This window comes from Candoia aspera, chromosome 1 (genome assembly GCF_035149785.1).
Source record: "Candoia aspera isolate rCanAsp1 chromosome 1, rCanAsp1.hap2, whole genome shotgun sequence".
NCBI lineage: Eukaryota > Metazoa > Chordata > Lepidosauria > Squamata > Boidae > Candoia > Candoia aspera.
The window spans coordinates 139,067,863-139,085,905 of NC_086153.1; the positions used below are offsets into that span (position 1 = coordinate 139,067,863).

Genomic DNA, 18,043 nt, shown 5'->3' on the forward strand with positions numbered 1-18,043 from the left:
TCAATGACTTTGGGAAGCTCACAACATTCAAAGAAATTACAATAAAATCAATAAAACATTAAAAAAAAAGATAAAAGCACAATGAAATAAGGTGTCTCACTCTCCCTCACCAAAGGCCTGGATGGAGGTCCAGGACTTCACTGCTTTTCTGAACAGCAGCAGAGTGGGGGCCATCTGGATCTTGGGGGGAACCTTGTTCCAGAAGGCAAGCGCTGCTATAAAGAAGGCACACTTCCGGGTTCCCAATTGGTGGTGTTATTTAATCGAAGGAGCCTGGAGCATGCCAACCCTGCAGCATCAACTTGGCTGGGCAGATGTTATAGGAGACTGGCAGACCCTCAAGTAACCAGCCCCTATGCCATGTAGGGCTTTATAAGTAACAACCAGCACCTTGAATCATAGCCAGAGGCAAAGTGGTAACCAGTGCAGCTCACGAAGCAGAAGTGTTACATGGGCATACCAAGGCATGCTCATTACTGTTCATGCTGCCACATTCTGGACCAGCTGAAGCTTGCAGGTGGTCGTCAAGGGCAGTCCCATGTAGAGAGCATTGCAGTAGTCAAGCTGTGAGGGGACTAGGGTATGAGTGACTGTCTGAAGGGCCCCCCAATATAGGAATGAGTACAACTGGTGCACCAGATGGAGTTATGCAAAGGCCTTCCTAGCCACAGCTGACCTGCTCTTCAAGCAGGAGCTACAAGTCCAGGAAGACATAATATGACAAACGTGATTGTCTGATTAATGAACACAGGTGGTCCTCAACTTACGACCATTCGTTTAGCGACTGTTCAAAGTTCATGTCCATGGGTTCCAGACTACAGGCAGTCATTGACTGCAAAGGGTTTTCATCCAGGTATTAAAGGCGATCCTTATGTTTGTAATGATGTTGGTTTGTTCCATTACTTATGAGCTGTCAATGATGGGGGGGGGGGGTGTATGCGCCTGGCTGTACTTCCTGAATGGCTAGTGCCCCACTTTTGTCAAACTCCTTGAATTACAGCTGAAAGTCCTGACTTGGCTCCCATCTGGGTGTGTTTCCTTTCAACTTCAGTGTGGTGGTGTACAGAGGCCAAATGCCAAACCAGTTATCCTTGGTCCTGACTGTATTACAGTAATTCAGATTAAGAAGACAAGGGGGCAACATGCCGCATATACTATATAAATGACAATGAAGAAACAACCAAAAAAATCCATACCTAAAGCAAAGCAAATTATGCTTATTCATGGAGATAACAGTATTGTGTCTTTCTTCTTTTAAAAAGAAAAAACAGGAAAATGAAACTCAATTTCTTTATATTCTCAACTGCTACAGATCTTTGTACTGAGATGGAATAGAAATGTGCAAGTCAGAAAACTGATGATGAAGCAATGAAAACATGCTAGCTACTCAGTACAGAGAATTACAGGTCCCTCCAGGGTTTCTTTCTGTAAACAATAGGTGTGATAAGCTTCTGGCACTTTGAGCAGCAGACAAGATGTGCAGTATTTTTGTACATAAACAAGGTACTGTAAGGGGAATCTAGGCACTGGAAATGATTCTAAAATACTCATACAACAATGTATTGTGCTCAAAATAAAAGATACAGAATGCACTAGGAAAGGACTTGCTTGCTTCATAAAACATATATCTTTTCTCCTAAAATCCCATTCCCTTCCAAATTACATTGCCCTCTGTACTTCACTTAAGGATGTATGAATAGCTCAATACTCACTTGTGCATATTTTCCACTCCTATAATGATCATGATATAGTATGAAATTCCACTTTGTATAACAAAATGTAAGGCATACCTAGGAAGGAAATAGCATTATAATGGTTTATTAATCCAAGTACCAATTCAATTTTAAACAACAGAGAGAAATAAATCACTCCCGTGATTTGCTTCTTTGCTGATAAACTGTTATCTATTAGAATTAAATTAGCATTTCAGAGACATGGAGATTACTCTAGAGCCATTGTCATCCATTGTATCCAAGTTTAATAAATGGGTCCTGTCACGATCCCTTTAAGAATACACTAGCTAATGTTTTGGGAGTAAAATCCAGCGATCAAAAATTAACGCTAGGAAATAAAAGCACTGAAAAGAAAAATCGAGCTACTTACCATCCAAAACAAAAAAGTGCAAGATAAAGGCCCAACAGTGTGGCAACAACATGCCTTATGAACGGACTAGTTTTGCTTGAGTGAAGGTAAGTTCGAAACCACACAGCAGCAAGCAAGGCAAACAGTTGGCACACTACAAAGTTGACCTGCAAGAGAAAAGAAAATGATTATTACAAAAAATTAGTATCCATATAATTATATGTTGAGGTTGATTTTCTGTTTATATAACAAAAAAGCAACCATGACAAACTTTTAAAAAGTCAAAATTGATAGCCATAGGAATTATTGAGGAAACTGGTAGAATCCAAAATAATCATTTCATCAACAATAATAGCAACAACAATAACTGAAGCATTTTATAAATTAAAAGTTATAAACTGTTAACTATTAACTAACATCATATGACTTCTTCTGAAGTATAATTGAATGTATAGGGTGGAGTGATTTCTGGTAGGGCTCTTTTTGAAAGGTGATATTAAGAAAAGACCTGTTGGGTATGTCAGAGAACTGTATTGCCTGATACTCTTCACTGAACCAAGGTAGAAAAATAAATATGGCATCTACTCAAGGAAATAAGGAATAAATAAGGCTTTATTCACACTTACATAGTTATAAATACAGTACAGTACAGTGCAGGTACATACATACAGTAGGTCATTCTTGTGTCCATGCAGTGCATTATTTATAGCTGTATGCATAATATCACAGTTTCCAGAACAAAAGGCAAGAACTGGGCATACACATGTGCAGCTGTTCATGTGAGGCACAGAACATTGTAGGGCTATGCAACAATATGGATTCAAAAGGGAAAAGATGATTTAGAGAGTGTGTGGGCATGTGTATTGTAACTGTCTGCAACTCCTTAAATTTAAGACATGTTTTCTTGAGCTCACACAATGTATTTGTTCCGTTCTTCACACCAGATAGAGTTATTATAGCCTTCCTCAATAATGCTTTTATTCCAAATATCAACAAATCTGCACTACCAGCCATAAGGGGAAAGAATCAGCAGATCATTAGTTAATCCATAGTTTGCCAGAATATAAAACCTCTTTTCCAAAAACAGTAAGCCACTAATAGACAAATAATCTGAAGTGGGGTAGATAAAGAGAAAGAAGGAAGCATTTCCCAAATATAAACAGTTTAGTTGGACATCTCCTTATCTGGAAATGTAATTCCTCAATTGTGTGTGTAGTGAAGTTTATTGTTGTAACCACAGGTCATAACATAAGAATGCAATAAAATACAATAAAATATAATAACATTAAAACAATAAAATGATGAAATTATAAAATAAAATAATAAAAGAAGCATTAAATATAAAAAAGGTTACAACAAAATAGAGCCAGAGCTACAACTAAGAACTTAAATATTCTTCCTAAGTTTAAGTGAGAGCAGAGCAAAAGTAGCAACTTGGTTGCTAACAGTTGGAAACATGTCCGCAAGAAGATAAATCAGTTTTTCAACATCAGAGCCCTTGAGTTCATCTGCCATTAATAATTTGGCCCTGATCTCATTGTAAAGATTTGCAGAGGGCATGGCCTGCAGGCAAAGAGATGTTAAAGCCCTTCTCAGTGACACACTGGTTATATTAACCAGGTACCAGGAGAGGTTTCTATGTTTTTTATAATGATGGTACCAGGATGAAAATTTGGATGATTGTATCGCAATTGCATCTTTATTAGCATCCCTTTCAAAAAGCCAATCTCTAGTATTTTCTCTATTCCAAGTTCTGAGTTCTCCCAAAGATGGTAGGGAATACATTTGTAAAATGGCTGACAAAAGTTTAGTCCACTAATTTCCAGCTGTGTTATGGACAAAACAGAGTTTGGCAAGATGGGATTCTTGAAGGCTTTCTAATTACTTATAGTGGCCCAACAATGCAAGGTGTATTCTAACAGTGATGGAAGTAGTCCTACCTCCATCCTTAAATAGGCAGCAGGGGTGCCCTGCAGGAGGCCCAAGATCTTCCTTATAAAGTTGTTTTGGACAATTCCTCAATTCAATACTGAGAAGCTATATCAAAACACCTCCAATGATAGAAAAGACATTTGTCTTCTCTATCATTGGGAAGACTTCTCTATCATTGGAAAGACAGAGAGAAAACAATGGATGTTAGGCTTAAAGAAAAGAATTAGGCTCTTGAGTTTTGGTAGTCACAGTTTTATTCTGTTAGGATTATTGCTTTTTCGGCTTTGTTGTGGTTGATTTATGTTTTTACTGTTGATTATTATAAATAATCTGATGTTTTGGGAGTTGTGTAGAATCTAAATATACGTTATCACTAATTCAAAAAGGAAGCGTAAACAAAGGAATCATAAAGAGGCCCATCCAAGATGGCAGTTAGGCCTGAGGGAAAGGCTGTTTAAAGGAAACTGGCTGAGCCTTGAGCATATACAACATAACATCAGAATGTTGTTTCTGTGCAGAACTGATCCTGGTGCTTATTTATAAGTGCAAGCGCAGGAACAGAATGAAGAAATGGCTTTATCTACCTGTTGCTTAACAACTCTCTATTTTTTTGCCAAGCCAGGCTCCAAAGCCAGAAACAAGCTTAGGCGCAGAGAAAATACCCTTGGATGAATATTTGGATCCTAATCCCCCCTCCCCCCATTAAAGTTATTTCAGCAAACTAGTTACCTCAATTTACCATTCTCAAGTATATCCACAAAACAAGCTTCATTCTCTCTCAGATCTCTGGCCCATCTCTGAAGAGCTACAAAGTAATTTAGACTTTTCCCCTTTTCCTTTCAGTTATTTGTTTAACACGTAAATAGAGCAAATTAGACTGCAATTCTCAAAAGAATCAGGGTAAATCCATAATCACCTTTGGCACAGCACTGTAGAAGATTTGCCAAGGCTTAAGAATCTTTGTACTGAATGGAATATTTCTCAGAGAATTCCACCCATGCCATTTTTCTCTTATGTCTAGCTATAGAAAATAATGAAAGCTGTTTACATCCCAACACTAATTCATTTGGTTGTACCATTAGCAAGTGCAACATCTGAACAACCAATCTTATGTCTAGAATTTGTGGCAATCAAACTATTTAAGACACAATGCTTCTTACTGTGTCTTCTTTACAGAATTATCCAGAGTGGGGGTGGGGTGGGAAGAGAATCAAATTCCTTACTTTCCAAGCTCAGGAAGGCTTTTGAAACCATACTTGCAAAGCTTGAAGTACTAAGACTGGCTCAACCTCACTGTAGTAATGTAAGCTACTATTCAAAGACACTGTAACTTACAAAAGAACCAGCTAATTCTTAAAGAGAATCCACATTAAAATTGAAAAGCCCAATTCCTCCAGTGTTCAATACTAAGAATAAGCTCTTGATTTGTAAAATATACCATGCATTAGATTATTTATATTACACAACAAATTTCACCTCACCCAACATGCTACCAATAAAGTATGGCTTTATATAAAAGCAAAGAATTATTCAGAAAGCCTGTGTTAGACTTGAATTCATAGCTTTATAAAATTAAATGTTTCAAATTTCCATTTACTTTTTTTATAGTACCATTGTGCCAGACAAAAAAAGTATTATTTGTTCTAAACACATATTACAAAGAAAAGGATCAACTCTTCTTAAACTCATATTCATTTGTAGTTGCCCTACGCTTACTCCTTCCCTTGGAAAATTTTAGAATTTGAAATACCAAGACTGGCTCAATCTCACTGTAGTTATGTAAGCTACTCATTTCTCATTTCTCTGCAGAAAAAAAACTCCCCATTTCAACATACAGGTAGTCCCTGGTTCAAAAACGAGTTCCGTTCCTAAGTCTGTCCTTAAGTTGAATGTGTATATAAGTCAGAACAGTTATGCAGCATCAGTTAAATGTTTGTCTTGGTATATAGCATATATTCACCTTCCTATGCATATAAAACACTTAAGAAACACTTCCAAATACACTAAACATCTTAAACTTAATAATGCACAAAGTACTATTGTGCATTTAACCCAAAACATTGTGCTTAACTCAAAGTTTTAATATAATAGTCTTTATGGCAGTCTGTTCTTAACTAGGAGTCATCTGTAAACTGGGATGTTCTTAATCTGGGGACTACCTGTATTTTCTCTGTGTGTGTGTGTGTGTCTCATATCAGTGAAAAATTCACAGAACAAAGATGAAAGCCTAGAGAAGAGGCAAAAATCGTATTAGGCACACTAAATAATGCATCAAATAAGGCAGGTGAAACTGAAACAAAGCATCACTTGAGAGCCAGACTTTCCAATACACACACACACACACACACACACAGACATACAGACATACACGCATGCATGCATGCATGCATGCTAGTAAAAGCAGTACTGTAGACTGACACCCCTTCTAAAAGCTTTCACTATGTCTTTTACTATCTACTATGTCTAATACTCTTCCCTTTCTTTGTCTCTGACAAGCTCTCTTAAGTTTCGCTCTGCAATACAGGTGGGGAACTTGTAACTTTCCAGATATTGCTGAACTACAATTTTCAGAATCCTTCCTCACTGGTTTGTTTTTCAATAGCATCTAGGTCACAGGTTCTTCACTCAACTGTCACTTAAAAGCTGAGTTTTTCACTCACTTTCACTTCACACTTTCATGTGTGCTTAAATGCATCCTGTGATGCAAGCTGCCTGTTGGTCCTGCACACTTAAATGCATCCTGTGATGCAAGCTGCCTGTTGGTCCTGCACACTTAAATGCATCCTGTGATGCAAGCTGCCTGTTGGTCCTTGGGTTTTGAAATTCACTACAAGACATTTCCACTTTCCCCCCCTTTTTTAAGAAAGAAACTTGGGTATAACATGACACACTTCACCCACTATTTGTTCCTTGCTCACTCAGGTGACTCTGAGGGAGTGGAATCAGACAGCACCCCAGTGCCCTACAAACTTTGAGTCCCCCCCCCTATGGCCATTTGAGTTTAGGGAGCAGGAGAGTCCAGATATTTCAAACCAAATTCTCCTCTCCCACACCCTGCAGGATCCATAAGATCTATAGAGATCTAAATCAGTCCAAAGAACAGCAGATCAGTAGAGGAGGAAGAATTGCAGGGTAAAGCAGGAGAGAGGCACTCTGTTATTTGATTTTGCAACAGTTCCTTCCCCCAGTGCCCATCAACTGAAGAGGGGGGCTAGAAGACTTCTGATGTCCTAACAGCCAGGAACCACGCTGAGACGAGGAGTAGGTCTCTAGTGTTTATTACTGCTACATAAGACAGAATCCTAACAAACTGAAGAAGTGCGGGAAAACCCAGACAGATAAACCCCAAAAGTCAAGGCAGGTCTGATCTGTGTCTCTTTGAATGGCTGCTTAATTCCTCAGTACTACGCATGCGTTTCCCCCCCTGGATAGAGGCCCCCTCCTGCTCGCCATCAGTACTCATGACATCTGCAGGGATGCTAACATAGCGTTCAAAGTAAGCCTGAGCCCAAGTTTAGTGCTCTTCAAAAGAATAATCATCCCTGTTTAAAAGGAGCCAGAAAACAACTGACATTTTCTTAACTGGTTTGGGGCTGACCAGGAGGCAAGTTTTGAGACGTGACTAGACTGATAGATCTATACATTATATTCTTTAAGGCTATTTTATAATCAGGTAACAACAGCTGAGAGGGACCTCCTTCTTGTAACAACTTGCCTATTACCATTCAGCAAGGCACCCAGAAGTAAGTCTCTGATGCAAACAAATTTCCAAGCCAATAAATACAGGAAGAGACATTTCATTAGATGCTTTTATGTTGGACTATCATGATTTTCAAAGTCAGTGTTGGAATTGAGCTAAACAGTGGACTATAAACCAGCTTAACTGCTAAAGCCCTGACAGCACATGATTATATTAGCCAGAACCAGTTAGCTCTTGATGAAAATAGCACACTTATAATTACTACACTAACTTTTTTTAAAAAGAAAAATACACAAAAGAAATAAGCTTGAATATTTAAATCTCACTAATAATTTAAAAGTATTCTTAATTCTCACACTGAAATTAAAGGGATATAAGGATCCTGTTGGTGGAGGTTTTTTTTATTTTCTGCTGAGTTTCATTTCTAAAATGAATGGATAAGAAGATAACTGTAACAAGCTGGACAAGAAAAACATTTGATCAGACTTGATTCACAAACTTTGACCTAGCAAATTTTCCAAGGAAAAAGGTTAATGTTTACAGACAAAAACACATTTTTGCCCTTCTGTTCATGGAAAGAAAGTGTAATGGTTGCCTATTCTAAAACACTATCAGACTCATGAGCAGGAATTCAAAGATATCTGATTTATTAAAGAATAGTATGAAGGATCACAGAGAAAGCTGAGAATGATAAAAGCGCGCCAAATACAAACTAAAAACCCTCAGTGCAAATGAAATCCCTCCCCCCATAGAATCTTCCCAAGTTCACAATCCCAGGTGCTCCTAACGGTTTCTGATGGTCTGCGGAAAAGTGCTTGAACAGAGAACATAAGCCAAACACATTCCATTGTAATGAACACAGATACACAGCTTGGTACAAGGTTTCACAGCAGCTCCCTCCCAAACAGAAACACGTGTCAGCACCATGGCATGTGAAACGTTACGATGTATACTGTACATTGAAACAGTGAACATGACATACTGCCCCCCCAAAAGAAAGAAACCACTAAGCAGCAGGCTTCAAAGGGTAAGCAAGGTAGAAACGGCGAACTAAATCAGGAGCATTAACGTGGCGAGCAGACACCCATTCAGGATGAGGAAAGTGTTTCCATCGGACCAGATACTGGAGGGTGCCTCGAAGCTTGCGAGAATCAACAAATTCCTTGACCTCAAAGTGCTGTTGGCCGTCAATCATGATCGGAGCAGGAGGAGGAGGTTGAGGATGCCAGCGGGAGGAGTGGTGGACAGGCTTGAGCAAGCTTCAATGGAAAACAGGGTGCAAGCATTTCAAATTGTGAGGCAGGTCCAATTTAACAGTAACTGGATTGATAAGACCAACAACAGGGAAAGGACCAATGAACTTGGGAGCAAGTTTTTTAGAGGGTTGCGGTGACTTGATAAATTTAGTAGATAGATACACCTGATCCCCGATCTTGAAGTCGTGTTGCAAGAAACGATGCTTATCGGCTTGAAACTTGTAAGCAGCCTGGGCATCAGCCAAAACTTGTTGAATCACCAGTCAGGAATCAGACAACTTAACAGCCCAGTCCAATGCAGAGCATGCTTGGGAAGGGGGTTGTGGCAGTTCAGGGATGGGAACAAAGTCGTGACCAGAAACCACACGAAAAGGGGTTTGCCCGGTACTTTGATGGACAGCATTGTTGTAAGCCACTTCAGCAAAAGGCAGTAACTCCACCCAATCGTCCTGATGGTAGTTAATGTATGCTCTAAGGAACTGTTCAAGAGTGGAATTTAAAATCTCAGTAGATCTGCCAGTCTCAGGATGGGAAGACATGGACAGCGCTCGTTTGGTGCCAATCAATTTTAAAAATGATTTCCAAAACTGGGAAGTAAACTGTGTTCCACTGTCACTGACCAAATGGGAGGGGCTACCATGGAGGCGGTAGATGTGGATGAGAAACAGGTGTGCCAATTGCGGGGCTGACGGGATGGATGCACATGGAATGAAATGGGCTTGTTTGGAGAAAAAATCTTTTACAACCCAAATGACAGTTTTCTTCTGACTGGGAGGAAGATCCACAATAAAATCCACAGAAATCTCGTCCCAGGGACGGGACGGGCTGGCCACTGGCTGTAGAAGCCCCTGTGGTTCCCCCCCCCTTATGTTTTGACATGGCACAACAGGACAGGAAGCAACATAGTCTTTTACATCACGTCTCAAGGTAGGCCACCAGAATTGACGACAAGCCAAATGCAATGTTTTGACAAAACCAAAGAGTCCAGCAAGTTTATCATGATGGGAACGCTGTAAAATCTCAGCTCTTAAAGTTTCAGGCACATAAAGGCGGTGTTCCACCCACGCCAGACCGTTTTCAAAAGAAACAGTGTCTTTATTAGCTAGCAACCAAGTGTCAGATTTCAGCGCCTGGAGAAAGTCCTTCTGTAACTGACAAGGAACTTGCACTTTCCACTTCCCAGACTGGGCTGGGGGCGGGGTTCTCTGCGCACGGGTCTGGTTCCGAGTGACAGCAACCAAACCCAGTTGTGGTTCAGTGAGAACAGTCCCAACCACATCTGCCCCCTGGTCAAAATCCTGAGGTAAACGCAACAAAGCATCAGCCAGAAAGTTTTTCTTTCCTGGGATAAATTTTAACTGGAAGTTGAAACAACTGAAAAACTGAGCCCAGCGAATTTGTTCAGGACTGAGATGCCAGGGGGTGCGGAGGGCTTCCAAATTCCTGTGATCGGTCCAAACCTCGAAAGGGCATTTAGCGCCTTCAAGGAGGTGACGCCAGGCTTCCAAAGCGGCTTTTACAGCAAACGCCTCCTTTTCCCAAACATGCCACCAGCATTCGGTTTCAGAAAATTTCCTGGACAGATAAGCGCAGGGTTTTAAGTGATTTTCAGAATCTCTCTGTAACAAAATAGCCCCAACTGAGGAGTCAGAAGCATCAACTTGGACCACAAAGGGGTGATCAGGATTGGGGTGCTGTAGAATAGGCTCAGCAGTGAAAAGGGTTTTCAGTTTTTCTAATGCTGCCTGGCATTCAGGCGTCCAATTCAGCACTGCTCCAGGATGTTTTACCTTGCGTGTCTCCCCCAAGCCCTTGGTACAGAGTAAATCAGTGAGGGGCAAGGCAATCTCAGCAAACCCCTGGATAAATTGGCGATAGTAATTACTGAACCTGAGGAAACTTTGCAATTGCCTCCGGGTGCAGGGATGTTCCCAACTTAAAATCGCCTGAATTTTTGCAGGGTCCATTTCAATGCCCTTGTCAGACACCCGATAGCCCAGATAGTCAAGTTGGGTCTTGTGGCATTCACATTTGGAAAGTTTGGCATAGAGTTTGGCATCTCTAAGCTTGCGTAACGCCTGTTTGAGGAGGCATCCGTGTTCCTCCTCGGTTTCAGTGTAAATGAGAACATGATCTAAATAAACCAGGACCCCTTTAAACAAATGATCATGTACTACTTCATTAATCAATTGCATGAAGACTCCGGGCGCCCCTGCCAACCCAAAAGGGAGGACTTTGTACTGAAATGAACCCAGTGGGCAATTAAAAGCAGTTTTCCACTCATCCCCAGCTCGTATGCAGATGCGGAAATAGGCTTCGTGAAGATCGAGCTTGGAGAAAATCTTGCCCTTAGACAAATGAGCTAACATGTCCTTCATGAGCGGAAGAGGGTACTTCTTGAGAATTGAGACGGAATTTAACCCTCGATAGTCTGTACAGAGTCGAAGCATGCCATCTTTCTTTTCCTGGAATAGCACAGGGGCCCCAACTGGGGAATTTGCAGGTTCAATAAACCCCCTTGACAGATGTTTGTCAATAAAGTCCCGTAATGCCTCAAGCTCCTTCTGAGTCATTGGATAAATTTTTGGCTTGGGCAATTGAGCATTGGGAACCAACTCTATTGCACAGTCAGTTTTCCAGTGGGGGGGTAGCTGATCTGCTTCCATTTCCCCAAATACGTCTGCAAAGTCTTGGTATCGATCAGGCAAGCTTTCTAAATGTGCCAAGTTAGGGCGCGGCATGGCGATCGCAGCCCTTCCAACCCCCGCACGTGCAGCCCTCTCCGCTGTAGGAGCTTGGTAAAACCCATCTTTAAAAGTCACAGTTCTGTGTTCCCAGTTTATATAGGAGTTTCGATAGGTCAACCAGGGGATCCCCAGAATTACCAAGGGATTGCCAACAGGCGCTACAATGAATTTCAAAGTCTCACGGTGGCTGCCCATTTGCATTGCGACAGTTCCAGTGAAATGGGTTGCCGCCGCCCCCCCCCCCCCCCCGCCGTTGAACCATCCAACTGTGTGAAGATCAAAGGCTGCTGGAGTGGGGAGCTAGGCAGGTCCAAAGCAGCAACCAGATCAGGGTGAATTAAACACCTGGAACACCCAGAGTCAACCAAAGCCCAGACCTCTGTAGTTTTTGTGCTGGAACCCAATTTCACTTTTACTGCTAAAGTGGGACAGTCAGCACTCACCATAGCATCCTCGCGCCCATCCTCCTCCACCTGCCCACAGGCGCTCTTCATGGCAGGTGGGTGGCGTTTCCCGCCAGCTCCTTAGAGTCATCTTCAGCCTCTCCCGAGAAGTAGAATACTTCCTCAGCGTCGGCTGCACCCTTGGCTGCTGTCATCCACAGCGAGGGGGGGGGGCGATTTGGCCAGCGGCTTTCCCGCTCGATCTCCAGCCTTGGCTTTTGGGCAATCAGCTGCTCGATGCCCTTCCTTTCCGCATCGGAGACACTGACCCCTCACGTAGCGCCAATCTCTCTCCTCATCCCAGGCTCTATAGCCTGGCCGAGCAGCAGTCGCAGCACTTCGGGATCCCCTCATGGTGGCTAGTGGCTTTTCAGGTCTTCTGGTTTGCATGAAGGTATGCTGAGCATGCTCAGCCTTGCCTGCCAGACAGATCCATTCGTACAATGACTCTGGGTTGTCTCTACACAACGCACACCATAGGACGTCCCTGTTGAGTCCCTCTTTAAACCGTTCTATTAAGGTTGACTGAGACCAGTCAGGGATTTTCCCAGCTAGAGCCTTAAACTCTAGGGCGTAATCAGCTACGGACATTTGGCCCTGGGTAAGATCCTTCAGCGCCTTCTTAGCTCTTGCCTTGGCCAGAGGATCCTCAAAATGCAGCTATAACGTCCACATGAATTCCTCGAAATAATCAAGTGCAAGGGAGTCAGCCTCACTTAACTGAACATACCAGTCAGCCGCTCGACCCTTCAACTTGGTGGCAATGGCAGTTATCTTAGCCTCTTCGGAAGGGATGCTCCAAACTGCCTCATGTAACTTTTAGCATTAGTTAGAAAGAAAGATAACTTGGTTGGATCCCCATCAAACTTGACAGAAAAGTCTCTCACCCCCACTCCGGTTGGAGCAGAATCGGCAGCTGCTTGAGTGGTTGGGCCCCAGGTTACAGTAGCTTTCCCTCTTCGGGGTGGGGACACTGGTGATCGAGCCCTGCGGGGTGGAGATTCATCCCGGAGCTGTCTCCGGCCCCGCTCCGCCGGCGGTCCGGATGGGAGGATGGGGGATGTTTGCATGAAGCTGGGATCTTCTCCGCGCCTCCCCTGCCCCCCCAGTGACAGAGACAGGTTTCTTAGCATGTACTCCATCGATTCTATTTTGGCCTCCATCACTCTTAGCCTTTCAGGGGTTTGAGATTCCTCCCTCCCTCACGTGTTAGGTTGTCTCTCTGTTGATACCGTGATAGATTCTATGTCTGGGGTCAGCGGGAACCAATACTTCCAGGACGCCTGGGACGTCCCTGGCTGGGGTTCTCCCATTTCATCCCAGGTGATCAACTCTGTGGGCGATTTGCTGGGTGCCGGTTGCTCTGGTTCTCCCCCATCGTCAGATTCCTCCACCTCAGGACTGGAACTCAATTCCTCCCGGAAATCTGAAGGTTCTGGGGTGAGGCTCAGTTACTTACTACTAACTCACTGTTCATACATGCCCATCTTGGTTCAATTTCCCCTTCATGAATCTTTATCTCATACTGGTGAAGCTTATACCCCAATAATGCTGTGAGCAATACTGTTGGAAGTATCTACTTTGAGTCACCCATATCAAGCAAGTCACAGAAACCAAAAGGACATTCACCAGAACAATGAGAATAGATAGTGAAATGAGTCTCCTAGGTCAGGTATCCAGTCAGCCACTGGGAAAGAGCAGAGGACAAATATGAATATCAATGGTGCTTATGATGTGGCTGGATTAAAGCTGAAAAGATATCCAGCTACTAAAGTGCCCAGAGGCAAGACGGAAGTTTGATGCTACAAAAATATGGATACCATTGGTACATGAAATGTACGACTCATCACCCAAGGAAAACAATGTTGTCAGAGCTGAAATGTTAAGATTACATGTTGACATTCTAGGAATTAGTGAACTGAAATGGACTGGAATGAGTTACTTAATATTAGAGGAGCATCAGATCTCCTACTGTGGACAAGAAAAAATAGAAGAAGTGGAATGGCCAACATATACTGTATATGTCCGTATCAATGCTCAGATGTTCTCAGTTTGAGTCCAAGCCAAAGCAATATTTCAAAACAAAGCAAGAAACAGACTGATGTAGTTCTTCCAAGAAAAAAGGTTTATAACAAATATCCTTTCCCCAAAACCTAAAAGATGACTCTGCTCATGGACATCACTGGATAGGCAACACCAGAATCAAACTGACTATATATTCTGGAAGCAAAGTGGGAGAAGTTTTATGCAGTCAACCAAAACAGATCATCAATTCCTTCCTGCAAAATTACAACATAACCTAAGAAAGCAAAAAAGCGAGAGTCACTCGCTGAGATGGGTGGCTATAGAAATCAAATCAAATCAAATCAATAAATAAATAAAATAACCAGGCCAACAAGATTCAACCTCAGCAATATTCCATATAATTATGTCGTTAAGGTGAATAATAGATTTGATGGATTAAATCTAAGAGCCTGAAGAATTTGGGATTGAAATTTGTGACATCACTAAAGATAAAACAAAAATATCCAGAAATTCAAAAAGTAAAAGAAGCTAAAATGACTGTCTGCTGACGTAGTGCAAATAGCTGAAGAAAGGCAGAAAACCGAAGTTGGCCAACTAAACACTAAGTTCCAGAGAAGAGCAAAATAATTTCTCAATAAGCAATGCAAAGGAAACTGAGGCCACAGTCAAATGGGGATGAAGACTTATTTAAGACAATTCCTGGAAAAAGAAGAGACGAAGAAGAAATGGTGTAAATGCACAGAAGAAATGTACAAAAAAGATCCCCAAATCAGTGAAGCATATATATGTTTGACCACTGAAGTAGAACTAGTCATTCTGGAAAGTGAACTGAAATAAAGTGAAGCCCCTAGAAAACATTGCCAGCAAAGCTACAGGAGTTCATGAAATACCAGCAAGACTGTTTAAAAGCTTAAAAAATGATGCAGCTAAAGTGATATATGCAGTTTATGAGCAGACGTGTAAAAGACCGCAGTGGCCAAGGACCTGGAAAGCATCAGTTTATATTCCAGTACCAAAAAAAGGCAGTACTAAAGAGTGTTAAATATACTGAACAATTGCACATATCTCATAAGCTAGAAAGATAATGCTCAAGACTTTGCATTCCTGACGTCGACAATACATGAAAGGAGAACTGCCAGTTTTTTTACAACTGCCAGTTGTAAAAAATGGATTCAAAAGAGACACAAACATCTAAGATGACATTGCTAATATCCAGGACAATGAAAAAGGCAAAGGAGTTCCAAAAAGACATCCATTTTTGCTTTATTACAAAGGTTTTTGACTGGTGAAAAGGTGAAAGGTCCCCTGTGCAAGCACCGAGGCATGTCTGACCCTTTGGAGGGACGCCACTTTTGCGATGTTTTCTTGGCAGACTATAGCGGGGTGGTTTGCCATTGCCTTCCCCAACCGTCACCTTCCCCAGCAAGCTGGGCAGTCATTTTACCGACCTCAGAAGGATGGAAGGCTGAGTCAACCTGAGCTGGCTACCTGAGAGAGAATCCAGCTTCCGCTGGGATCGAACCCAGGTCGTGGGGAGAGTTTCAGTTGCAATAGTGCTGCCTACCACACAGCACCACACGAGGCTGTTTTTGGCTGGTAGATCACGACAAATTGTGTATAACCCTTAAAAACATGGGTAAACTGGACCATCACATCAGCCAATGGCTGAAGAATTTGTATGATTACCAGGAAGCAACAATCAAAACAGACTATGGTGTAACTAAATGGTTCAAAATTGGTAAAGGAGGGTACCAAGGTTGTATAAATTATTTAATTTATATGTAGAGTACATCATGGAAATTGCTGTACTAGAAGGAAGATTATTGAGAAAAACATCAAATGAGATAAGCTGATATACCCATTTGATGGCTGACAGTAAGGAAGATCTACATAATCTCTTGTTGAAGTGAAAGAAGAAAATCTGGTCTCCTGTTCAATATTAATATATATATATATATATATATATATATATACTAAAAGATAATGCCAACACAATGCAAATAGATGGGGGGAAATTAGACTAATAACAAATGTTCTAGGCTAAAAATTTCACAGAGATGACGACATACCTATCACATAAATATATACCTGCTACTTGGAAGAAAGACTATGATAGATCTAGATCTAAACAAAATACTAAAGTTTGGAGACATCATGCTTCCAACAAAGGTAAATACTGACATGGCCAGTTTTCCTAGTTGCAATATATGGTAATTAAAGCTGGATACCTCTGAAAGGTGATGCTGAAGAAAATTACTGTGAATATCTTGAATTACAAGAACAAATCATCAAATACAAGATGAAGTAAAACTCTAGTCACAACTAGACTATGAGGCAACCTTTCAATTTGATTTTAAGTGTTTATGAACACATACACACACACACACTTGCACGTACACAGATATCAGACTGCTCACTGGAAGCACTAATAATGAAGCTAAAGTTTAGGCATTTTGGACGTATAATGCCAAAGCAAGAGCCTTTAGAGAAGACTCTAAATGTGTGGAAAAATTGATGGCAATTGAAAAAGAGCACAGCAGAAGACAAGAAGGCTAGATAGCATCACAGATGACATAAGCATAAGCTTACAAGGTCACAGTAAGTGGCCGCGGTGGTGCTGCGGGTTAAACCGCTGAGCTGCCGATCGGAAGGTCAGCGGTTCGAAACCGCGCGGCGGGGTGAGCTCCCGTTGCTCGTCCCAGCTCCTGCTCACCTAGCAGTTCGAAAACATGCAAGTGTGAGTAGATCAATAGGTACCGCTTCAGCAGGAAGGTAACGGCGTTCCGAGTCGTCATGCTGGCCACAGGACCCAGAAGTGTCTATGACAACACCGGCTCCAAGGCTTAGAAATGGAGATGAGCACCGCCCCCTAGAGTCGGATTCGACTGGACTTTACGTCGAGGGAAACCTTTACCTTTACCTTTGTTTGTTGTTTATTCGTTTAGTCGCTTCCGACTCTTCGTGACTTCATGGACCAGCCCACGCCAGAGCTTCCTGTCGGTCGTCAACACCCCCAGCTCCCTCAGGGACGAGTCCGTCACCTCTAGAATATCATCCATCCACCTTGCCCTTGGTCGGCCCCTCTTCCTTTTGCCCTCCACTCTCCCGAGCATCAGCATCTTCTCCAGGGTGTCCTGTCTTCTCATTATGTGGCCAAAGTATTTCAGTTTGGCCTTGAATATCATTCCCTCAAGTGAGCAGTCTGGCTTTATTTCCTGGAGGATGGACTGGTTTGATCTTCGTGCAGTCCAAGGCACTCTCAGAATTTTCCTCCAACACCACAGTTCAAAAGCATCGATCTTCCTTCGCTCAGCCTTCCTTATGGTCCAGCTCTCGCAGCCATATGTTACTACGGGGAACACCATTGCTTTAACTATGCGGACCTTTGTTGTCAGTGTGATGTCTCTGCTCTTGACTATTTTATCGAGATTTGTCATTGCTTGTAACGATTGCCTAAACCCAAATACTCAGTCTCACAAGCTCGGCCTTAAAGATAACTGATTTATTAAAGGAATAGTATGCAAATACAGAGAAAGCTGAGAATGAGCAAAAGCGCGCCAAATACAAACTTAAAAGCCTTGCTTGGAAGCAGGTCCCGCCCCATCGCCCGTCAGGACGCTCCCCCTCCCAGGTGCTAGAAGCCGTTAGACGTGCCTGGGAAAGTAACCTTGAACAGGAGCGCAAACCCAAACATGCATTCCAAGCCCTCAAAACAATGGAGGGCGAAGGAATGGAAAAACCTCGGGTGAAGGAACACGGAACAGAAAAAGACATGTGAAACGTTACAATGTTAACCAGACATTGGAATGAGAACATGACATATTGCCCCCCCAAAAGAAACTAGGGAGCTGGTTTGTC

At 42.2% G+C, this 18,043-nt stretch overlaps 1 protein-coding gene across 1 annotated transcript in view; it reads right to left on the reverse strand.

The window, feature by feature from the left end:
- The window catches only part of MBOAT2 (membrane bound O-acyltransferase domain containing 2), a 111,088-nt gene that overhangs the window by 62,947 nt on the left and 30,098 nt on the right, over positions 1 to 18,043 (reverse strand). The window contains exons 2-3 of the mRNA XM_063314372.1: positions 2,104 to 2,249; positions 1,713 to 1,790 (exon numbers count right to left, since the gene is read on the reverse strand). Coding sequence (XP_063170442.1) covers positions 1,713 to 1,790; positions 2,104 to 2,249 — 224 coding nt within the window. The remainder of the gene's footprint in view (positions 1 to 1,712; positions 1,791 to 2,103; positions 2,250 to 18,043) is intronic.